Below are 26,140 nucleotides of genomic sequence, written 5' to 3'. Positions count from 1 at the left end.
AGGGATTCCCTGGTGGCGCAGTGGTTGAGAGTCCGCCTGCCGATGCAGGGGACACGGGTTCGTGCCCCGGTCCGGGAAGATCCCACATGCCGTGGAGCGGCTGGGCCCGTGAGCCATGGCCGCTGAGCCTGTGCGTCCAGAGCCTGTGCTCCGCAATGGGAGAGGCCACAACAGTGAGAGGCCCACGTACCGCAAAAAAAAAAAAAAAAAAAGAAGAAAAAGAAATAAAAAGGAATCCAAATTGGAAAAGAAGAAGTAAAACTGTCACTGTTTGCAGATGACATGATACTATACATAGAGAATCCTAAAGATGCCACCAGAAAACTACTAGAGCTAATCAATGAATTTGGTAAAGTTGCAGGATACAAAATTAATGCACAGAAATCTCTTGCATTCCTATACACTAATGATTAAAAATCTGAAAGAGAAATTACGGAAACACTCCCATTTACCAATGCAACAAAAACAATAAAATACCTAGGAATAAACCTCCCTAGGGAGACAAAAGACCTGTATGCAGAAAACTATAAGACTATAAGACAGATGGAGAGATATACCATGTTCTTGGATTGGAAGAATCAATGTTGTGAAAATGACTATACTACCCAAAGCAATCTACAGATTCAATGCAATCCCTATCAAATTACCAATGGCATTTTTTACAGAACTAGAACAAAAAAATTTAAAATTTGTAGGGAGACACAAAAGACCCCGAATAGCCAAAGTATTCTTGAGGGAAAAAAACAGAGCTGGAGGAACCAGACTCCCTGACTTCAGACTCTACTACAAAGCTATAGTAATCAAGACAATATGGTACTGGCACAAAAACAGAAACATAGATCAATGGAACAAGACAGAAAGCCCAGAGATAAACCCACACACCTATGGTCAACTAATCTATGAAGAAGGAGGCAAGGATATACAATGGAGAAAATACAGTCTCTTCAATAAATGGTGCTGGGAAAACTGGACAGCTACATGTAAAAGAATGAAATTAGAACACTCCCTAACACCATACACAAAAATAAACTCAAAATGGATTAAAGACCTAAATGTAAGACCGGACACTATAAAACTCTTAGAGGAAAACATAGGCAGAACACTCTATGACATAAATCACAGCAATATCCTTTTTGACCCACCTCCCAAAGAAATGGAAATGAAACCAAAAATAAACAAATGGGACCTAATGAAACTTCAAAGCTTTTGCACAGCAAAGGAAACCATAAACAAGACACAAAAACACAGCCTTCAGAATGGGAGAAAATATCTGCAAACAAATCAATGGACAAAGGATTAATCTCCAAAATATATAAACAGCTCATGCAGCTCAGTATTAAAAAAACAAACAACCCAATCCAAAAATGGCAGAAGACCTAAATAGACATTTCTGCAAAGAAGACATACATATGGCCAAGAGGCACATGACAAGCTGCTCAACATCCCTAATTATTAGAGAAATGCAAATCAAAACTACAATGAGGTATCACCCCACACCAGTTAGAATGGGCATCATCAGAAAATCTACGAACAACAAATGCTGGAGAGGGTGTGGAGAAAAGGGAACCCTCTTGCACTCTTGGTGGGAATGTAAATTGATACAGCCACTATGGAGAACAGTATGGAGGTTCCTTAAAAAACTAAAAATAGAATTACCATATGATCCAGCATTCCCACTACTGGGCATATACCCAGAGAAAACCATAATTCAAAAAGACACATGCACCCAATGTTCATTGCAGCACTATTTACAATAGCCAGGTCATGGAAGCAACCTAAATGCCCATTGACAGATGAATGGATAAAGAAGATGTGGTACATATATACAATGGAATATTACTCAGCCATAAAAAGGAATGAAATTGGGTCATTTGTTGAGACGTGGATGGATCTAGAGACTGTCATACAGAGTGAAGTAAGTCAGAAAGAGAAAAACAAATACTGTATATTAACGCATATATGTGGAAACTAGAAAAATGGTACAGATTAACTGGTTTGCAGGGCAGAAATTGAGACACAGATATAGAAAACAAACATATGGACACCAAGGGGGGAAAGCCACAGGGGGGCGGGCGTGGTGGTGTGCTGAATTGGGCGATTGGGATTGACATGTATACACTGATGTGTATAAAATGGATGACTAATAAGAACCTGCTGTATAAAAAAATAAAATAAAATTCAAAAGAAAAAAAAAAAAAGAAGAGGGATCAGCTCTCTTTCTTCTTAAAGAAACGCCTTACCTCCAGAAGCCATGGCTTTAGTTTTCTATCCAACAAAATATCAAATCCCAGGACTTCGAAGCAGACACTTTCACTTCCTGGAGGTTGACCAGGTCTGCACATTCGATATGCATGCAGGACATGAGGTTCTGCTACAATCAGAGTCTTTACCACCAATTCCTGTAAAGATTGTCATTTTAAAAAAAAGATGAAAAGCCTTATTTCTTTGTATCTCATTTACATACATGGAAATCAGGCCTGGACTTACAAACTAGCATCCTGGCCAGGTTCACAAAGGTCTGTGGCATCTAACCCCTGCCACTGCTCTGACTTATTCTCACCCAACTCTCCCCCTGCCCACTGTGCTCCAGCCATGCTGCTCTTCTCTAGGCCTCTCACACTAGCTGATCCCTCTTCCTGGAACACCCTTCCCCCAATATTCCCATGTCTGGCCCCTTGATACTCAGAGAGTCCTTCCCTGACCCCTGAGTCAAAAGTAGGCACCCATACATCATTCATTACTGTGTCACTACACAGCGTAGGACCAGCTGATCTTTTTTTTTTCTTTTGTTAAAACAGAGTCCTTGTCTGTATTATTTACAACCCCATTCCCAGTGCTTAACAATAGTGCCTGGCATTTAGTAAATGCTCAAGATCACCTGTGAACAAATAAAAATTTATGAATGCGGCTTGTATTTGTTAAATAAGTAAGGTAGGATCACATGCTTGCCTTCTCAGAAACCATACAGAAGGCGAGGGGATGGGAGGGAAGACAATTCCAAGGACAGTAAACTATTTCACAAACAACATTATAGAACCTCCACTTAGACAAAGCCTGAAAGGTCAAGAGGACAGAATCTAGGAGAGCTGGGTTTCTCTGTGCAGTGATGATTCTGTTGTTCATAAGGTTTATCTGAAATCAGAGTACTGCCAATTAACAAACTAGCTGTCAACATTTTCTGTGAGAACACATAATACTACTAGGGTGAGTTACTAATGCTAATAAAAGAAAAAGTTGGTTTACCGAAGTTTGAGAACAAGCTATGGATTGTGGAAAAGCTGTCTCGCTGGTTTTTGCTTAGAATATACTGTCTTTTTAACTCCCATTCTACAGGTACAGGCAATATAGCATGGCAGTTAAGAAAATGGCTCCAAAGTTGACTTTCTGGCTTTATCCCAGGCTTTGCTACTTGTTAGATGTGCATCCTCAGTCATGTTGCTTAAACTTTGTCTCATTTTTCTAAAATGTAAACTGGCAATAGCAATAATACCTGCTGCAAAAGACTGATGGAAGGACAAAATGAGACTCCATGTATAACTCTTAGCATAGTGCCTAGAACAGAGTAAACCGTCAAGAGGGGTTAGCAACTTAACTACTATTGTTATATTTATTCTATTATTCTTCTGGAATTCCACCTCATATATCTGGTTAGACACAAACATTCAGCTGCCTGGTGGGAGCAGTATTTATTATGAGAGAAAGAAATGGAAGATGAAGTTAACCTCGCTGTTACCAAGAATCCCAACCCAGAACGTATGTGGGGATATCAGAGATGCCACAAGAGGCTGTTCTTAGAAAATTCTATTCAAAATAACAAATGCGTGGTAGCACCACAGTATATGAGGATAAAAAAGAAAAGCCCACGTTATATAAATCTTGAGATATTACTGAAATCACCTGAGTAGGAAAAAGAGGTTAAAACCTTGACTACTAAGTGTCTATGTGAAACAAGATAGGTGGGGAGATGGGGGGGCAGAGTGAGGGGGAATGAATATTTAGACTCTGGATTACAAATCTGTGTTTTTACTACATAAAAACAGCACACTTTTAGGAATCCAGAGGCAAGACTGCAGGTATATGTGAAATCAGTAATGATAAAACCAAATACAAATTCCACTAATCAAATCAAATTCCACTAATGCTTTTGAGAATTTCCAACATTGCTTTGAAAGATGATTTTGTAGATTTGTACCCAAAGTATATAAAAATCATTCATTAAGGATGATCTTATGAGTGATTAAAGTCATTTTTAACCTCCATGGCCTGCTTTTCTATTGATTTCTTATTTATTCTTGACCAGCACAAAAGCACATATATCTGTTCTTCATAGAAGGTATTGCTGAATGTTAGTTTTCATATGCAGACAGCTACTTTTTAGAGAAATTACCATCAATAAAGTAGTCACCGAAAAAAAGTTCTAAGTTAAATTCATGAAATTAGTAAACTATTAAGATAAAAATTTATTGCACAATTGCTTTCTTCATCTCCTCTTATTCTCTTTTTATACTATCCTATCGATTCACCTTCAACAGACATCTGTAAGTACATGCAATTCTTAACAAGAAAAAGTACTACTTATCTATTAAGGTCCATGACAAATTTCAATTCTTAAAAGAATTACATAAGTGCATATAGTTTGACAAGATAATTGTAAGAAGGTACTTGGAAAAGTTAATGTTATTAATTATTTATTAATTGGTTACTTATAGATTTATTAATATACATTTTAACAAATGTAGGCAAGAATGATGCAAAATTTACCCATTTATAGAAATGATCATGCAGTGTATCAGAGCTTAATAGGCCGGCAATTGCTATGTTCAGGTAATATCTGAAAATTATATTTTAAGCTCTGAGGAGTTAATTTCCATACTCTTATTAGTATTAGACTTAGTTGTATACCTTGTCCTAATTCAATTATGTGGGGAAAGTACCACTTAAAACCAATGTCTGTAAAGCTAATGATATCCATTTTTCTCTCTGACTGATTCTCTCCGTACATTCCTCACCAAGGCAACCCAACAGATTGCACCTTTTCACAAAGACTTCCCTGAACAATCAAACTCATAAGAAGTGAAGAATCTGGTAAAGAAAAAGAATACCAGAGGGCATCTAAAACTTTCTTGGTCTCACTGAGCTAGTCACCAAATGACCCATTCATTAAATCATCCAGGTATCACCAAGTAGATCTTCCATCATTGAGCTACTGTATCAAAATTGCAAATTTTACCACTTTGATGTTTCTGACCCACATGATAGTAAACTATCATTATTAGAATATTTTTTGGAATTTCCAAAAAACTGGCCTTGATAAAGTAAATAGATAAATAAACGGCATTGTTGGAATCAAATTTCTTGTTTGGATGTATCAATATTTAGTCTCTCAGGAAGACATAAAAGAAAGTTAACAAGTTGGTGAGAATCTGACCAAATCCAAATGACAAACTTTAAAATTTGATGGAACCCCTAAATTTTTAAAAATTTTGAATTTGTTGCCAACATTTATAAATCAGGAGGCTTAGGGCATCTATTGACAAATTAGAGAATGAGGCACACTGGGCCCAAAATACCACATGGCACCAATAGGCTGGTGCTGAGTGATATCTATCCCCTTTAGACCGCTTACGCTCCTCAAATGACCACCGTTCTCAGCCTGCCCTATTTTCTTCTATCCAGACTACTTAACTCCTTTTTACTTGTCTGACACCTAAGTATCTTCCGGTTTACATTCTGTGAGACAGAAAATAAGATTTGTAAAAAGATTTAAACTAACAAAACACTAAGAAAAGGAATAAATATAATGATGCTGATTTTTTCTCTGATTTTCTCAAGAGAACCAAGTTCAACCAACAATGAACTTTCACATCCATTTTCCACGATATTTTTATATTATAAATATATATTACTTGTCCCAGAAGTCAAATTGTATAGCCCTAATCATGTTAAGTATTTTCAACATACTCTTCTTAACTATGAATACCATTTTAATATTTCTGCTAGGATTAATAAAAGGGTCTGTTTCACCAAGGTTATCTTCTCATACATGTTTCCTTTTCTCTCTTTACCCTTACCATTTGGAATTTCATCTACTGCCATGGCTTTAATTATCCATTACACCTCATACATACACTTTTAACTGCCTGCTCGACTTTTCTACCTGAGAGAGCATTTCAAGTTTAACATATCGAAAGTAGAATTCATCATAGCCTCATGGACTTTTAAAAAACTGAGTTCAGGTGTCAATGCCTCCAGGAAGTCCTGCTATGCCCATCCACTCAAAGCTACTACATGTGGTTTTCCTCTACAACTCCACAGAATCCAATGTATGCCTCTGTTTTTGTACTTGCTACATTGCATTTCGTTAACAATTTATGTGCAAGTGTTTCCTACCAAACTCTTGAGTTTTTTGAGGCTTGGAGCTGTATCTTATAAATCCTCAAATTATCAGCCAGGGACAGGCTTATATTATGGGTTCAATAAATGTTTACTGAATAAATGAACTAGCAAATAAGTGAATAGAACTCTTTTCTCTCATCTGCAAAACTAAGCTCTACATCTTCTCAAAATAAATTCCTTCCTATTCTATTTCAAATAAGGCCACACCCATTCTCCTTATAATTATTCCTCAAAACTGCAGAAGAATATCTGAATACTTCTTCCCCCCTCCCCATTCTAAACATTCAGTTAATCTCAAGGTCTACTTCATTGTCACCTCTTTTATTGTGGTTCAATTCAGGCCATTCTTTCCCTGAAACTACTCCCAAATGCCCTCCTCTACCTACTTCTGGTCTTCACTCTAATCCATCCTATACCCATTGTCATATTTATCTTTCAAATGCATGCATGGTCTTTGGCCTTATTAATCTCCTCCCTTAAAAACTGAATGAATCCTTACTGCCTACCAAGTGAAGCCTTGATTTCCAGACCTAAAACTTGGCTCCACATATCTTTCCAGCCATTAAGTCTTCATGTATCTCCCACAAATATGATATGCACCAACCTGGGCCACTCTGAACTATTTTCATACCTCCATGCCTTTACTCATGCTTTTGCCTCCGCTTAGCATTCCCTCTTTCCGATCCTAGCAGTAAAAGTACTACTTATCTATTAAGGTCCATGACAAATTTCACTTTCTTCATAAAAGCACACTTTATCTGCCTAATCTAATGTAATCCGTTCTTTATTTAAAATGGTTGATGATCCTTTCAATTAATATGAGGAAAGACAGTTAAAACTGTGAAATGGTATAATCTTACTGAAATATCACTCCAAAACTTAGCAACATCATGTTGATTTGCTTGTAGAAATTCTGTAAACCATCTGATGGAACGTTTGCTGCCTTTGTTTTCAGTTTCATCCCTTTCAAAATGCTCATTGTGCTTGTTCACAGAGTAGTTTGTCAGATGCATGTATAACTGGGTCTGTAACAAGTCAGAACCAAAGTTGTTATCACCTATGAGACTCTAGAACCATGACATTTCACAGAAAAGAAAGCATCCAAAGAGGAAAGCCAATTTTAAAGTTTAAAATATACATATTCATAATTTAATGATTATAAAGGTAATTTTCAAAATGCAATGGCACATTTTTCTAAAAAAGGTTGTGAAAGTAGTCACCTTCAAAGTTACTTTTGTATATTATTGAAAAGATATCTACCATAGAAAGTATGAAAATAATAAGGATATATAGAGTAATTAAATGAAAATGTGAAACTACATATTGCTAAGCAAGAAAAATGCTGTAACTCTGAAGTTTGTTTTTCTTAGTTGGTTTGTTTTTAATGTTTTTCTAAAATTTTCATCCTAACTTGTTTTGGGAAAGGAATTTTCTGAGAGAGTATTCTATATCTTCTCAAACAAAGATTTAAAAGTAAAAGCTCAAGTAAGTAGCAGAAACCTAGAGGCAGGATACCAACCTCAACCTCTGCCCTCCCATCCTGACTGGAAGATCACTGTAACTTGTTAACAAGACAGAGTGCACTCAGAGTCAGGAGACAGAAGCACCACACGATGCTGTACAAATGTCTAAATGATTAACAGCAAATTTATAGCGCTCCATACTCGAGTTCTTAGGTCTTAGTCTCTCTATATTCTTATGTTTGTTGACAATGTTATCCTCAAATAAACTTGAAAAAGAATACAAAATTTAAAATTTCTCATAATTGTCAATTAATATACATTAATAGCTCCTTATCAATCTATCATAAACATTCATGAGGTCTGTAAATCCCACCCTCATGATCCTATTCCCAGAAACCACTTTAGATAGCAATGTTGCATCACAATGAATACATACTTTGAGCACATCATTACTATTCTGATTTGTTAATAACAAATGATATTTATATCATATTTTATTTTCACTGCAGTTACTTAAGTCTACAGTATTGAAATCTTTGAAGCAGAACTGATCATATGAGCTACATGTTGTTTATTAATCCATATGCCCACCAGTAATTAAGAATTTTTTTTGTTCATTGAACAATATTTAAGGAGCACCCACCACTGGCAGGAATGTGTGCTGTGCACTGTGGACACAAAGATTAACAAGGCAGACATAGTCCCTACCTTCATGAAAATTATCACTTTAAGTGATGTTTAAAAGAAAGAGCATAACCTCATACTTGTCTAATTTTAAGTGCTTGATTTAAAGAAAACAGGAAATTAATCAAACTATAACACTTCTTAGTTTCCAAAATAGAAATTATTTTTGTTTGGAAAATAATTTTTTGAGGAGCTCTCCATTTGGCAGGAATTTCTTAAAAAAAATACTAACAGCAGTAATAAAAACTCTAGCTATCCTAGTGGAAAAGTGAATAAGAAATGGAAATTTGCATTTTTCTTAAAACATTACTTTTATACGTAGCATTGGAAATTCCACAATTTCACATCTACCTTGACAAAAATCCCCTTCTAAACAGTTCACTGTCAGTTGGACATTTGCCATAAGGAGAAGTGATGGCAGCTCTGAATCAAATAGCAACCTGCAATGCATAAAAAGTATATAACTATTCTCTACCCTGTTTTATAGTGTATAGGCTCAAAATAATGAATTGGAATATACAGAACCTTTCAAGGATTGACTGACTGCTACACGGGGTGGCAAAAAAAATTTATGTTTATTATATTTCAATTTCTAAAATTCTCTCTTATGATTTCCTTACATGTAGCTTATCAATATACAGCTCATGACAAAATGCACACTATTTTAAAAATTGGAAATACGAAGAAGGAAAAAAATATGAAGCAGTCTGCTGTCCAAAAACAACCAATGGGAGCATTTTGGTTTATTTTTTCCACCTTTTTTCTTAAACTTATCTTTTACATAAGAGTGATCTCACTTTAGATAAAGTTTTGCACTTCACTTTTTAAATTTTTCATATCTTCATGCAGGAACTCAATCATGAAATTTTAGAGATATATGAGGAACACTGATGTTTATACAGGAGAACATCATTTTTCATATGTGAAAACCAAAGCCAGGAGATTATGTGACTCAAGAGCACTTGGCAAAGCGAAACCTAGAGGCCACATTTCCTGACTCCCAATCTTTCAATATGATTTCCTAACCCAGTGTACTTAAGCAAATCACATACATCCAACTTAAGAAATTAGAATAGATCACTTTATCACCTAAATGAGCTTTCAAGTCTTACCCTTTCCTATCTCTTCCTTTACTCTTTCCTCTCAAAACATGACTATCTGCCTTACATATATATAATCCAGTCTTACCCACTCCAACTATTTTAATTATAATCTATAAACTGATAAGCCCCAAATTACGCCTGTAGCTCAGTTCTCTCATCTGAGCTTTAGACCTATACTGTATATCCAAATGCCAATAGTATAGATCCATTTGGAAGTCACACAGGCATCTCAAATCAAACACATCAGCTTTCTGCAAAACTTTAAAAGCTCCTATACTCCCTATCACAGTGAATGTCACCATCCACCCAACTGCTGTGCCAAAACTCTTTTGAGTTTTATCCTTAATTTCTCTCTCTCTTTCCCTTATTCTACAAATCAACCTGTTGGTATATCAGTGTTACCCATGGTATCGTAAATATATCTGAAATCTGTGTTCTTATTCGTAGTCCTGCCCTACTATCACTTCAAATTAAGTCATCTTGTCTCTCACATGTGGTTAGACTAGAATACAGCTTCTTGTCTCCCTTACTCTAGTCTCCCCTATCCATCTACAGCCCCATCTCACATTCCCCACACTGTAGATCAGGTGACCTTTTTAAGACAACAATCTCATTCCTTCTTTCCCTTGTTTAAAATCTTTCAATGCTTCCCTTCTTCTTAGGCTAAGTTCCAAAATCCTAGCCATGATCTACCAAGATCTGGCGTCTGGGACTCTCCATCCTGATGTCTTAGTCTGTACTTTAGCCATATTGAACGTGTGTGCTCTCTCCAGACGTATCACTCTCCCTACCTCTGGGCCATTCTTCTACCCGGAGTCTTAACCCATCCCACCCCACCTCTAACTTAGCTAACCCCTCACTCTTCAGATTTCACTTTACAAACTCCCTCTCTAACTGCATCTCCAACTGAGTTAGATGTTCCTGCTATGCACTGCCATAGCATTCTCAGTTTCTTAAACCATTACACTTACCACTGGGTATTATAATTGCTTATTTTATTTTCTGCCTCCCCACTAGACTGTTGCTTTTGTGAGATCAAGTACTGTATCTGTCTTGGTCACCGTTTTTCCAAAACCAGCACAATGTCTAGAATGCAGTAGAGTTCAAACATTTCTTGGAGCTTGGATGTATCCACACCTTATGACCTTTGAAGAGATGATTCTTTCTTTTATCTTCCTTCCCTGTAAAAACTTTGACAGTTCCCTTATTCTTCCTTTGCCAGGTTTACAACATTTTTTAGTTAATTGAACGTAGCAACATTTATGATTAGTCATTTAATTTTGGAAAATGACCACTCAATGTAGTCATTATGTGCATAATATTATAGAAGAACAATAACCAGGCCTTTGACAAAAATGGGAAACAATCCTTAATTAGGTATTTTTTTTACTGTAATTAGTAGATCCAAAAATAGAGGTAGAGGTTAACTAAACTTTGAAGTATGGATAATAAACTACGGTTTGTCTCTCATAAACTATAAATTACATTTATGACTTTCATGATAAATTATGATAATAAATTACAGTTTGACCTTCATAAACTACACAGTTATGACTTTCATCAATATGTTATGGTTACACAAAGATAATCTTAATGGAAAAATACTTACAAAAATCTCCACTTAACAGAATTAAAAACGTACTATGAAACTGCCAATTTATGTCTCCACTTCACAATTGATCAACATAAATTTAAAATCTTCTCTTTTGTTCCAACAAAACATAACTCTACTTTTTGATAACTTTTGCTTTCTCTGTTTCATGTACTTTCTCCCACATTCTACATGTTTAAACCATACCTTTCATACAAAGACTGCTCAAATACCACCTCTCCCATGAGAAGCTGAACAAAACCTATTCCTACACTCAATTCTATAACACTATCTGTATTTCTCAATGGCATATTATTTTAATTTGTATTTCTGTATCAATCATTTCTATCCAGGACCACTACACACACATATATACTTTGAAATCCATCCTCATGCTCACAGCACCCAGATGGGGTGTATTTTCCTAATTAGCCTACCTGGAGCAGCAGGCACTTTTTTTTCTAATTTCCACAAAGTTGTCTTAAATTAGAGGCAGTCTTATTTATGTATATAATTCTTCTAGACTATAAAAGCCTGAGAGGAGGAACTTTGTTCATTTAACATTTATACACAATAGGTGTTTTAAAAAATAGATGTTGAATAAATTAATAAAATCATAGTGTCTGGTATCACTTACCAAATTGGTCTCATTAGGTGGAATGTACTTCTCTGTTCCCATTCGCACAAGTCCATCGTGGTAGAGAAATATTTTTAGTGGATCACACGATGTTACCAGAATATAAATTCGTAAATCAAACTTGTAACCTTCCATTAGGAAAGGCTTTTCAATGTATTCTTGAACAATCAAATGATCCTGAGATGGAAGTTTGTCACCATTTCTTATCAAAGAAATCCTAAATTTAAAGAAAAGATTAAAAGAATAATTTGTTATGGAGTCAGGATTTTAACAAAGTTATAGGTAATACTCAAGAGGAAAGTGGTCCCATCACACACACACAAAAAAAATACAGCATAAAAATACTGTCAGAAGCAACTTTTTTAGAACCATGGATACTAACCAAGGAACATGTAATAAAAAACAAACAAACAACAACAACAAAAAAAACAGCTGAATCTGTGTAAAAGAGATTCCTAGCATTTTAACTTACTCTGGTACCACCCCCAACCCCCAGCTCAGCAGTGGCCTTGAGCAGTAACCTGTGTTCCCAGTACAGGTACTGGTTCTAGAGGCAGTAGAATAGACCTATTCTTGTGGTTGTTTTGTTTGTTTGTTTGTCTATTTGTTTAATTCAGTTCTGTGGTTCCCTGGACAATCTCAAAGGTTTTCTTTTATCTTGTCTAACTGTGAACTCTCCCAGTGCTGAGGCAGCTACTTGGGGGGGTGGGGGGGGTGGTCGGCAGAGACAATGTTGAAAACATTTAAAGACAAATGTAGTAGTCCCTGCAACAAATAGCAGTTGGGAAAACCATCAGACTAACTGCAAAGATTGGGGGGAAAGACAGGAATGACAATCTTTGGGGAATAAGGGCTTTGAAAAGCTCTCATATATTTCTGGGATTCTAGAAGACCATATGAATGCCCAGGGCTAAGTGCACGCTCAGGAAAGACCTGAGATGGCCCTAAGCTCTTACCTCCAGCTAACCATCAAGTAGGAAGTGAAGGCTAAGGCAGAGTTATAAACTACCTAGCTAAGTGTTGAGAGCATGTTCTAACACACACACACACACACACCATCTGCAAGGACTAGGGGATATATATATATCTATACCTATATCTATATATACACACACACATACATATATATGTATGTGTGTATATGGATATAGATACAGATATTTGGTTCCCAGTGTTTAAGGAAATTTCTATTCAATTACTAACGGATTGGACAATTACACTGACCACTGACCTAACAGAACAGGAACTTCAGAGGTCACACACAATTAAAAAATACAAACTTTACAAAATTATTTCAGAAAGGTCACTAAACAAATAATCATCAACTAGAACAAATGGTAACAAAAAACCCTGTAGAGGAGGGAGAATCTAATTGTCAGAGTTGCTACATTACAATACACAAAATGTCCAATTTTCAACAAAATATCATGAGTCATTCAAAAAAAAAAAGTATGACCCATACACAAAAAAAATTCTCAATTAATAGAAACTATACCTGAGGAAACCCAGACATTTGGCTTACTAGACAATAAATTATTTAAATCAACTATTTTAAATTTGTTCAAAGAGCTAAAGGAAATCATGTACAAAGAACTGAAGGAAACCATGGGAATAATATCTCACCAATGCAGAATATCAGTAGAGACAGAAATTACTTTTAAAGGTGGCAGGGTAGGTGGGGGGAACCAAACAAAAATTCTGAAGTTGAAAAGTACAATAATTGAAACAAAAATACATTAGAGGGGCTAAACAGAAGATGTGAGAAGGCAGGGAAAGACTCAGCAAACTTGAAGATAAATCAATTGAGATTAGTCTGAGGAACAGAAAGGAAAAAGAATGAAGAAAAATGAACAGAGCTTAAGAGCCCTGCAAGACAACATCAATAATATCAACACACTAATAATGGGTGTCTCAAAAGAAGAAAAGAGAGAGGGGCAAAAAGACTCTTTGAAGAATTAATGGCTGAGAATCTCCCAATCTGATGAAAAATATTAATCTACAAATCAAGAAGCCTAATAAACTTCAAGTAAGATAAACTCAAAGAGAGCCACACTAAGACATGTTCTAATCAAACTGTCAAAAGCCTAGAGAAAGAGAGAAAAAAGTAGCAAGACAGGCCACTCATCCCACCCAAGGGATCCTCATTAAGATAAAGAGCTAATTTCTCATCAGAAACAATGGAGGGCAGAACACAGTAAGATGACATATTCAAAGTGCTGATAGAAAAAGAAAAAAAAAAAACTGTTAACCAAGAAATCTATATCTGACAAAATATTCAAAATTGAAAGAGAAATTAAGACATTACCAGATAAACAAAAACTGAGAGATTTTGTTGCTATTATACCTGGCCTATAAGAAATGCTAAAGACAATCCTTCAGGCCGAAGCAAAGGGACACTAGGCAGTAATTCAAATCTACACAAAGAAATAAAGAGCACCTGTAAAGATTACTATATAGGTAAAAATAAAAGTCACTACTAGTGTAGTTTAGGTTTGTAACTGCTTATTTTTCCTGTATTATTTAAAACACAACTGCATAAAACAATTATTATAAATCTATTTTGATGGGTACACAATATATACAGGTGTAATTTGTGACAAAACATCATAAAGGGAGCAGAGGCAAATAGAAGCAAAGTTTTGTTGTTGTTGTTTTTACTGTTAAAAGTAATGATATTAATCCAAACTAGGTTGTTATAAATGGAGATGCTAATTGTAACCCCAAAGCAACCATTTAAAAAATAACTCAAAAAATATATAGTAAAATAAATGACAATGAAATTAAAATGGTACACTAGAAAATACCCATGTAATACACAAGAGGGCAGAAATGGAGAAATTGAGGTATGAAAACTATATAAGACATAAAGAAAACAAATAGCAAAATGCCAAAAGTAAATCTTTCCTTATCAATAATTACATAATAAATAAGAATGGATTAACTCTCCAGTTGAAAGACAAGATTTGGCAGAATGTATAAAAAATATGGCCCAACTACATGCTGTCAACAAGAGCCACACTTTATATTCAAAGACTTAAATAGGCTGAAAGTGAACAAATGGAAAAGATATTCCATGCAAACAGTAACCAAGAGAGAAATGAAGTGGCTATACTAGTATCAGACAAAATAGACTTTGAGACAAAAAGTACTGCAACAGACAAAGAAGAACAGTAATATAATAATTTTTAAAAGTCAATACATCAAGAAGATATATTATAAACATATGCACCTCAAAACAGAGCTCCAAAATATATGAAGCAAAAACTGATAGAATTGAAGGCACAGATAGACGGTTCAACAATAGCAGCTGAAGTGTTCAATGCCCCCCACTCTCAATAATGAACAGACAAACAGAAAACCAGCAAGGAAACAGATATATTCTACAGATGAGAGGTGTACTTTACCTATGTACTTCTGCATTGCATGAGATAAACCATGGCAGCACAGTATGTATAGTATACTTTTTCAGCTATTTTATTACTGTAGTCAATGCATATTATTAACTATTTATACTAACATTAAATATATATAAAAATGAATTTTTAACATAATTTTTAACATTAAAATTGAGAAAATGTGAACTTCAATTATCTTCCCCAAAATGTTTACCTTGATACTAACATATAGTGAACCAAATTTACATTAAACAATTAATATACAATTTCCACTAACACTACATGTTGTTTGTCTTTTAAATCACTAAACCGTAGTTTAAAATAATGTCTGATTAAATTATTAAATTATGATTAAAAGTTAAAAGGAAATGTGTTGAACAGTAATTTACCTGGCAGCTATATTTCCAAATATCTTTTTTCCCCACAGCACTCTAAATCAAAGATAAAAATTACTTGTGTTTTTATTAAAAGTAGCTTCAGCCACATTTTCTTTGAAAAAGTAAACAGCAGAAAACTAACATAAGAAAGCAAAAGTAAACAGGAATATTAAGTTGTATAATCTATCCCCGGCTAACAGGTCTAGTTCTCAGCACTTAAGCTTAAAATGTGTTCTACTCATCTTCAATCCAATTACCATGGCTACATAAAGAAAAAAATTATTTGTAAAGCAAAGAAAATAGATATTTTGTGCTTAAGATTTTTTTTAAGATGAAAACAGCAACACCCTTTCCATTTCATTCACCAACTCAATTTAGCTCTATTGTATCAACTGATTTTCCTCTCCAAGCTTACTCTAAAATTATGATGAATGCAAATTTTATGTTTAAGAAAAAAATTAGAAAATATTTACTTTCTCTATTTTGTAGTCTCCTATCAAAGTCTCACAACCTGTTGATTAAATTTTTAGATTGAATTATTGAAGTCTCCGGGACAAGGTGAAAGCGCTCATTAAATATTTAGTTCCAAAAAAGCAAAAGTTAGAAAGCTATTTTATTTTTTTTTCATATTAGTACTCAACCATGAGCAAATGGTCACACTTATTCTTTCCCCCAATTTTTTAAAATTATTATGTATTCCATATGAAAAATACCTACCCATGACCCATTGCACCATTAGCTGGTTTTACTATAAAAGTCTTCTGCTTTCTTTTTTTCTTTAATTCTTTCATATAATTCTGAAATTGTGTATATTCAGCAGGGAAGATCCATGTTCGAGGAACAAAGGTATAATCCAGAGGCCGGGACTTGATCATTCTGTAAGTTAGAGATAATATGAAAAGTAATTTCTATTCAAACTTATCTAAACTTTCTTTCTCTGTGCTACTGACATTTACTACAAGGATTTAAATTCCCTCCATTTCTTCATTTATTGATCCATTCATTAATTTTTTAAAATGCCTATTAATCACCTACTATATGTTAGGCACTATTCTAGATACTAGGGATACATTAGTGGAAAAAATAGACAAGAATTTCTGCCCCATGTATTAATTTACATATTAGTAGATCAAACATTTGAGTATATACTACGTGTTGGGCACTGAGGATTAACATGGTCTCTGTTCTAAGGAATTTATATATAGGCTATTAATTAAATACAGTGTGATAGGTGCAATAAAGCTACATAAGGCAAGGTAACACGTGGAAGGCAGCATTAACTCTGCCTCTGGGATGAGGGTGGTTAGTACGGTTCACAGCCAGGTGCCATTCATATTGCTTCTTAAAAGATGATTTGGAGTTTGCTGGGTCATCCATAGGGAAAAATTTTAGATTGCCTTTTACCCCGGTGTTTTCTGGAGTTTTACTACTTTTGTGAGAAAACCATTGAAGCCTCTGAGTCAGGCTTTGTTTACATCAACTACATCTACTTATACATGTAGTTTTATGGCTACAATGTATGGCCTGACATTTTTGTATTTGCTATAAATCAGGCTGCCTATTTGGTACATAACTTAGTGATACTGATACAATACTAGGTATAAAATGTTTGCTTTTGATTAATCCAAATGCTAATTATTTGGTACATATTGATTCCCAATAACAATTTTTAAATTCTTAGAAATATTTTTAAATATTACCTATTTAAGAAAACCTGATTGTTTCAAAAAGTCTTCTTTATAAATGTATGCAAGTCTTTTATAGATGAGTAGTTACTGTTTCCAAACGAGATTAGTTAAAACTAAAATGGGACCACAGTATATAATATGCACAGAAGCAGGGCCTATACTGTAAGACTAGGGTGTGGAATATATAAGCCACCTGGCTTCCACAAAAACTGGAAGGTCATACAGTTACCATATTTCAAGTGCTCTTTCAAGAGAACCCGATAAAAAAAAAGTTACATTTCCTCTATGAGAAGGAAAATAATCACCAACTACATCTGTCAAATCCAAACTAAGCCAACCAGGTAAATTATCTCAGTACAAAATAGGCTAACACTGATTGCTTTGAAACACACACACACACACACACACACACACACACACATCTAAAGGAAGCACAATAACAGTGCTAATGTACTTGTTTTTATTTCCAACACCTTTGCATGTATTTATTATATTTTAACAATAATGTGAAATTAGATCAAGTTAAAGATTTAATAGAACAATACATTTTAAAACTAACCATGAGGTGTTTATGAATGATACCATTCTTTGTTATATTTAGAAAAAAATCCAAGCATACAATTTATCAACTTTCTTAAAATAAAAAAAAATCTTATCAACAGAAATATAAGCTGCACAAAAATTCTGCAGTATATTCAGTATAACACTTTACCTGTTAACAGTTTTTCCCATGAAAGCAGATTATTACTCTAAATAATGGTCTCTGAGATAAATATGTGTGCATGTATCCCCAGGTAGGAACGTATACATGTGTGTATGCGTATATGTGTGCACACAGGCACCTATTACAGTGCCTGGCTCATATTAGATGCTCAATAACCAGTATTCTGAACACACACATACCCACAGGTGGGATATAATGCAACAAATTAGTTCCTGCAAGGTTTAACTGAAAATAATTAAGTATATATTGAATGCCATGTACAGAAAACTTTTTACATTTAAAAGAAAAACTTATGCTGCGAGAGAGACAGCAAGTTGCAGTGAAAAGAACCTTGAAATTCTGGAGACCAGGTTTCTATTCCAGCTCTGCTGTTAGCTATTTGACTTTGTGCAAGATATTCATGTCTCTGACCCTCAATTACCTCCTCTGCAAAGTCAAAGAATAGAACCAGGAAAATTTTAAAACACTCCTAGCTCTAAAATTCTATCTCTTCCAACAAAATATCATTTCAAATCAATATAAATTTGTGAAAGATAGCACTATGACATTCAAAATGTAATTTTTGAACAGGTCTTCTCTACTACAAGAAAATGAAGATTACTTGGTCATATTTCTTGCTAGGAAATCCTTCCTACAGATCTCCCCCATTCCTGGAAAATGGTTGATCCTCTGGAAAATAAAAAGGTCAACATTAATATTTTCATTAACTTAATGAATATATTCATTTATACTATAATAAAGTTACATTCATTCTTTGAGTTTAATTTTTTTTAGTAAAAAACAAAAAACCTGATGAAAATGGACTAATTTGTTGCCTACAGTCAATTTTGTATAACCCTCTACACTAACAGGAAGAACTATTCAAAATCTCAATTGTCTAAAATTCCATGTATTTGGCTTTTTTATTTTTCAATATGTTTGTATTACATTCCAGAAATAAAATAATGAAGCCAAATTACACATAGCTGACATTACAAGGGATATCTGTGTTCAGATCTCTTTATGCAATCTACTCCACATCATTCATCTTTAAGCATAATGCAAAGCACCAGCCTAGGAAGAGTTTTCCTCTATCAATTCTTCCTTAAAGATGGAAAGAGGTTAAAAGTTAAATTTGAGAGGATGCAGTCTTCAGGCAAAGAGTCAGTATAACTGGACAGCAACAAAACAGGCTATTCAGGTAAATTAGAACTGAAATTTAATATGTCAACATATTAAGAGCCTTATCTAAAGAAAATTATAATGGAATTCATATAACTTTCCTACTGACCAAAAATTGGTCATGATTAATTTCCCACCTGGTAATTTTGCAGCTCTGCAATCTTCTCCTGCTGAACAGCTGAATCACACCATATAAGGTTACTTGTTTCATCCTCATCTGGCGTTTTCATAAATCCCATTTCATCTATTACTAAACGAACTGCAAGTAAACAGTTAAGTTAAACCAAAATTAAAATACTTCTGAAATACATTCATTATGAAAATATTTTTTGATATATATCAATTTTAGCTCACAGTATTTCACTTGTAAAATTTCCATTAGTTATAGCATAACCTTATCTTTAGCTACAACAATTGAATGCCAAATTATACTCAGTAGCAACAGAGAACTGTTTTTAAGTGGCACCCAAAATCCTTAGTTTCAATTTTCTGAGATTTAACAGGTATACAACACTATTAAAGAGTTTAGTGATTATTCATAGCATAGTGAAAATACACACACAGCTGACAACACTTCTACTCAGGAAAATGTACTTATGGCTTTTTCATGACCTTGGGTTAGGTACAAAAAGGAAAAGATAAAAATAGCCCCGATCATTAGACCTATCCTATATTTTCCACCTCCCTAGTTCAAATTATTTTTAGCAGTTAAAACCAAGTCAGCTATATTGACACAGGATACAAAATAATGAAGCAGAATTACAGTAGAGATTTGGAAACTCTGGCCCTCCTATCTGCTCCCAACCCTCTAATCCTATGGAAAAAATTTATGCTCAGAGAAAATCTTGTTTTTTAGATTTCACAATCAACACATTGATATCACAATTATACAATTAACATATTGACATTTTTCTTCCAATGAAGTTCAAATTTAGAATAAAGATCAGCAAATACTTAGGATAAATTTAGGTTCCAACAGAATTTGGAGTCTTAATAGAATGGCGTAACAAATTAGCAGCACTTCGATGTTTATTTTTAAACATTTTCTTTTTACTGCCCTATATATGGGGAGATATGGTAAAAAGGGATTAATTGTCTGAATGTACTTGGCTCAAGTATGAAACTGATGACCAGGCACCTGCTGGTCAAGTCCTAGGGACTCTTGATTTCTTTTTGGCTGAGGAGAAAGAATGGGCTTTTTATGCAATAATGCCTAGAACACAGGCATAATAAAAGAAAAGGACAGTGACTGGAGACGGATGAGGTCGGGGAAGGGATTGTTGAGGTGAAGTTGCTTTTATCCATGAGAAGCTTGATAAAACGTGGGGTTGTTCTGAAGACCTACGTGACAACGTACAGTACAAGAATTTGGGGAAAGGGCTGCTCCTCTCTCTGCTGCAGACCACCATGCAGTGCTGGCGTCCTGAGGGCCCAAGAGCTTCTGTGTCATCTAGAGCTCGTGGGGAGGGCAAGGACCGTAGTGACACAGCCTAGGAGAGTTCTTTCACTGGTTCACAAGCAGAAAACAATGACAAGGCCAGAACCGCAGCTCAGGGGCAGACCCATTTCTGAGTGCATGGAAGTCATTGCCCTGGGCCTCTCAAATAACTGGGAAACCCCTGAGGAGAGAAATGGAACTGGTGGCAGTTATGGACGGAGGGAGTATAATGAGCTACTAAAATGTGGGTATTAATGTACACATGAGCTGGTGAGGCTGGGAACATTCAGGGTACATAATGGTGGAAAAGGTCCATTCTCTTTTTAGATTCTCAAAGTCAAATTTGTAAGGTCAGTCATATATAGATCTGTCTTATTATGAAATTCAAAGCTTGGAGAGCTGACAAAGTTGAACTTCAAAGAAAAATACAATGTAGGGTGTTAAACTGTCTCTTTTTTTTTCAGCTAAGCTATTCAATCATATTTTTGTTTGAATTGAAGTTTTAGAAATCAATTGGCATCTTTTTAAGTATACCATCCTCCACTGCACAGAAAAGAACTTCCTTTAACATGTCAGTTTCAAATAGAAGGCTGTTGGCAGCCAAAGCCTATATCCGTGCTTTTAAATGTTGGTCTTTTAGGAGCTCTCTGTACAAAAAGAAGTGAAGTAATTGCCTCAATATTGAATTTTTACCAAACCAAACTCCCCACTGGTAAAATAGAGACAACCACACCAACCATTTTTCTCACATTTCCCCTTGCATAATTAAGTACCCCCTTCTCCAATCTGTCTTGTCCCCATTTAATGAAAATTACCAAAAATACATTCCTCACAAATTTGTCCTACTTTTTTTTTACCTTGACCCATAGAGCTTTCAGAGGCTGTTCAGGAGTTTTAAAAATAGGAATCCATGCAACAACTCTCTGAATTTTAGATACAGAGGACACCTTAATGTTCCTCAATTTAAATTTCAATTCATGTTTTATTTAGGCAGTATGATAGAGTAAAAAGAACACTAAATTTGGAAGCAAATTAATTCAGATTCAAGTTCTACTTTTGCCATCTGTACGATCTTGAGTAAGCTGCTAACTCTTACTGAGCTTCAGTTTCTTCAACTGTGCTAAGGGGCATTTTAAAAAGTAATAATTAAAATTTCATAATGTATTAATTATAGGACTAGTGTGAGAATGTAGTTCCCCATTCCACAACGTGTCTCCAAGAGGAATTATGGGAGAAATTTCTCTCAAGACTCAGAATTAGAAAAAAATTGCATTTCTCTTGAATAACCAGTATGGTTTTATCTTCTGGGCACTGTGTATTCTATACAGCTGATTATGTTTCGATTATTTGCTTTGCTTGCTAGGAAGCTCAGAGTCAAACCCATGCACATCTCTAACTATACAGGATTTCATGGAATGCAGTTTGTATTCTGATCAGCCACAAGATTCATCCTATTTTAGTGTTTTTATTTTTCCTTATTTATTTTCTTATGGCTGTTAGCCACTTCAAATTCACTATTAGAGTGAGGAAAGTCAGGGAAAAGGACAACAAGGGAGTAATGCAGCCTATTTGACAGGGTTACTGGAAGATTAAATGAGGTAATTCATGTGAAAATATTTGGTGCAGGGTTATAAAAGAATTAATATTAAGACTAGTAGTGATCAAAGTATTCTACATGAGGAAACAGGCAACACGAGGAACAAAACACAAGTGTCCTGACTATGGATTAATTATCTTTCTATTATATAATTCAACTTGTCAAAGGAGCAGTAATTAAATTACAAGAAGTAATCTGTTGCATATCACAAGGTTAAATAAGGGAAAGCAAGGTAACACTTTCTCCTGGACACACAGCCAATTGTCTCTTTCCCTCCCCTATACTTAGCTTTGTATTCTCCCAGCAGTCCCTTGTCCAAGTCTCCAAGCCTGATCTAGCCAGGGCTTTTGCTAAAAACACAACTGAGCAGGCTCAGCAAAGAGGTCTGGAATCAGTGTGAAGAAGGCTAATGCAACTTCAGCCCTTAGAAGTGAGAGGGAACTACAGTCAAAAACACTCTCCTTTAGATCAAGTTGCTTATAAACCCCACCAAGACCTTAAAAGCAAACAGGAGGATAAGTTGACACTGCCCATTAGTCACCTTGACAACGGTTATTCTTGTTTTTTCACTCTAGAAAATACGCTACAAATAATTCACATCTCACCTTTCCACACTAACTCGCCCAAAGTTTTTTCCTCTGAGGAACACGTGTTGAAATAGAGTATTAGGGGACCTCGATTCCTATGAAACATTCCATTGACCCCTGATGAACTTTGGTGAATTACTGTAAGTGGAAACACGACCCTCAAAGGTTAATAAGAGTAAGAATAATTAACATCCTTGAGATTCACATGGTTTCCTCAATTCTTTTAATGCAAAATTATGTTTTAAAAAGAGGAAGATTTTTTGAGTACTTGTAGTAGTAATGAGTTTCTCAGTGCCAGGCAAAAGTATCTTAATTTAAAGTAATTCTTACCTATTCTCTCCACTGCAGATACTGCTTACATATAAAAACTAAAACTCTATTAATAAAAGGCAACAGTATCATCAAAATAATTTTTAAAGCATAGAGAGAAATATGTTCTTACTCTATTGTCAGGTTCTCATTGTTTAATATAAATCTCAAATTCTGCACTTTTCATTTTACATTTTTAATCTGTTTTAAAAATGATTTACAGGGCTTCCCTGGTGGCGCAGTGGTTGAGAGTCCGCCTGCCGATGCAGGGGACACGGGTTCGTGCCCCGGTCCGGGAGGATACCACATGCCGCGGAGCGGCTGGGCCCGTGAGCCATGGCTGCTGAGCCTGCGCGTCCGGAGCCTGTGCTCCGCAACAGGAGAGGCCACAACAGTGAGAGGCCCGCGTACAGCAAAAAAAAAAAAAAAAAATGATTTACAAAATAATGAATGTTAAAGATTAAACATAATTTTAGCCCCAAGTGAAAAATGCATTACAACAATACAATTTTCCTAAGCACTTCTGTATTTAAAGATTAAAGCTAGAACCATTGGTTTTACTGCTCATATTACTTTACACTTCATTTAAAAACTAAGTATTAATCAAAATCATATATATTTAATCCAATTCCATCACTAACTAAAGCTTTTTAGTTTACAGTGCTGTTCTATTTGATTACTGCCATGTTAAATATCTCATAAAAAAAGAAAATTTTATAGAAGCCATTCAAAAATCCATTACATAGAAGATAATTATCTCTGAGAAGATAATTATCTCTGAATTTCTATGTTGTTTTCAACATCAAATTAGTTTTTCCGACAATTATGAAAATCTCATGATTCTGAGGAGACCTACCAATTTCAAACTTTGTCCCAGCAACATTTGCTGTAATGGTTCCCTTCTTTTTCTTCTTTCTGACTTTCCTTTTCATCGTGCTTTGATAAGGCAATTCTGTATTCAGATCCAGGGGAGAGGGTCCCTGAATAACTTTAAAAGAAATGTAAACCAACCAAACATCACTGAAATAACAAAAACTCCATACCAGAGAACGTAAATGCCCCCCACAAGGTAAAATTATAAATGCTGATCCTTTGAGTCCCCAATTAATTTTTAATTCTTAAAAAAATTAGCAGTGATGATCTATAATACAGCCACATAATAGGTACACATGATTAAATCAAGCTGCTTACCTCTTTCTTGAGGCAAAGATGGCATTCTTGCCTGTGCCGATTAACAACAGCAGTGTGCGCTGCTGTACAAGCTCTTAGGAAACCTGGAAGGCCCGCATTAGTCTAAGTAGGATACGGCTCCAAATCACTGAAAGTTCCTATCATATTATCTTGGTGGAATCCTCAGATTTCAGGACATTGACATTATGAGATAAGAAGGGACCTGCAGTGATTTTAAAACAAAGGCATTAGAAAACAACTTTTATGACATTTTTTTGATATATGCCAATATTCTTCTTTTAAAAAGTCAAGGAGAGATGAAAGTTAATGTAGTTAATCAACAAATACTAATTTATTAAACCTTATGTAAAAATGCCAAGCAATAGTCCCCCGTTTTTAAAAGTGCACAATCTAAAGGAGGTTTTAAGTCATGTATCATATTTGCATACAATAAATAACATGCTTTACACAAACAAGGACAACAATAACAATATTCACTACCATTTGTTGAACGTTTACTATCTCAGGTCACTTATACCACTTAAACTTTCAACAAAACTATAAGGTAGAAGCTTTTATCCCCATCTAACAGATAAGTAAATTGAGCTCAGAAAGGACAAATCTTCACAAAGAAAGTAAGTGACAAAGTAGAGATTAAAATAACATCTCTCTGACGTTAAAACCAGTGCCCTTAACCAGGACCCCATACAACCTTCAACCCAATGCCTGTAATTTAGTTGCAGCCCCGCTTTTAATATGAAACAGTGAAATAAGTGCCAGTGCCAGGGTAGAGATCACATGCTGACAGAATGGAGGAAAAAGAAGTTCCCTTTAAGTTGTGTGAGGGGGAGGGGTGACTTCATCAAACAGACCACATTTGAATTACGCCTTTAAAAATGAGAACAATTTTGAAAGGCAGAAAATAGGAGTCATTACCATGATGATCTTATTTGGGCACACGGAGGAACACAATAAACATTTTGTAATGAATGAACTAATTAGTTTGGCTATGCCTCAACACGGTCTATTACACTTCACTTATATTTTCATTGTGTATGTATGAACCTAGGGGTTGTGCCCTGACTATACTATACTGCCCAGTCTATACTATCAACTTTCTAACTTCTCCCTTCATACTTCAAGAATCTTCAAGTTCTTGTAAAATGTCTCTAAACATAATGAAAGTTAAAAAACCTATCACAATAAACAAAGGTATGCTATCAACACCTTTATCAGGATATTATCAGGTTTATGAGAAGTTCACAAGTATTTAAAAATTCAGCTACATAAAATGTGACTCATATACACCACTCCCAACAGACATTATTAATAATAAGATTCATTATTAAAGAAAATATAGAGCTTAATTTGTTCTCAAGTATCATTTCACTAGAATAATTCTCTAGAATAATTCAATATCAAAACCAGGGCACTATTATTTATTACAGACCAACTGTGGGCAGGCACTATGTTAAGAATCTAAACTATTTTACCTCATTAACAAACTTGGAACTTAGGTATCATTTCCCCCAGTTTTCCAGACTTGGAAACTAAGGCTAAATAAGTTAAGTAAATCAAGGTAATACAGCTTATAAATAGAAAACCTGGGCTTTGAACCCAATTTTGTCCGATTGTCTGTTCTATTCACTGAGCCCCACTAGTTTCAGACAGCGTGCTAATATGCTACATAGATGTACAAGAAGTTTGTGACCCTACTGCAGTCCATACTGCAAGATATGGGTGTATCTGGGAGTTCACGATACTTCAAACCCAACAGTGAAATCACAGTAAACATCCCTAACCTGACGACAGTTCCCAAT

General features: G+C 35.0%; 1 protein-coding gene across 7 annotated transcripts in view; it reads right to left on the bottom strand.

Moving 5' to 3' along the window:
* Nucleotides 1-26,140, bottom strand: part of TTLL7 (tubulin tyrosine ligase like 7) — a 157,742-nt gene that overhangs the window by 73,347 nt on the left and 58,255 nt on the right. For 5 of the 7 annotated variants that reach the window (XR_003794580.1, XR_003794582.1, XR_003794581.1 and 2 more), the window contains exons 1-8: nt 24,342-24,366; nt 24,007-24,138; nt 19,357-19,478; nt 18,660-18,727; nt 16,364-16,522; nt 11,875-12,091; nt 7,257-7,421; nt 2,241-2,399 (exon numbers count right to left, since the gene is read on the bottom strand). Coding sequence is in view for 4 of the 7 variants with exons in the window: in XM_029230212.1 (XP_029086045.1) it covers nt 2,241-2,399; nt 7,257-7,421; nt 11,875-12,091; nt 16,364-16,522; nt 18,660-18,727; nt 19,357-19,478; nt 24,007-24,138; nt 24,342-24,366 (1,047 nt within the window). In the remaining 3 variants the exon portion in view is untranslated. Of the gene's footprint in view, nt 1-2,240; nt 2,400-7,256; nt 7,422-11,874; nt 12,092-16,363; nt 16,523-18,659; nt 18,728-19,356; nt 19,479-24,006; nt 24,139-24,341; nt 24,544-26,140 lie in introns of those variants that run through there. The other 2 variants (XM_029230210.1, XM_029230209.1) reach the window with 1 other exon arrangement.

The sequence above is a fragment of the Monodon monoceros genome, unplaced genomic scaffold (genome assembly GCF_005190385.1).
Source record: "Monodon monoceros isolate NGI ecotype Baffin Bay Population unplaced genomic scaffold, NGI_Narwhal_1 Super_Scaffold_18, whole genome shotgun sequence".
Lineage (NCBI taxonomy): Eukaryota > Metazoa > Chordata > Mammalia > Artiodactyla > Monodontidae > Monodon > Monodon monoceros.
Note: the sequence above shows the minus strand (reverse complement) of the source record. Positions and strands in the feature narration are given on the sequence as shown.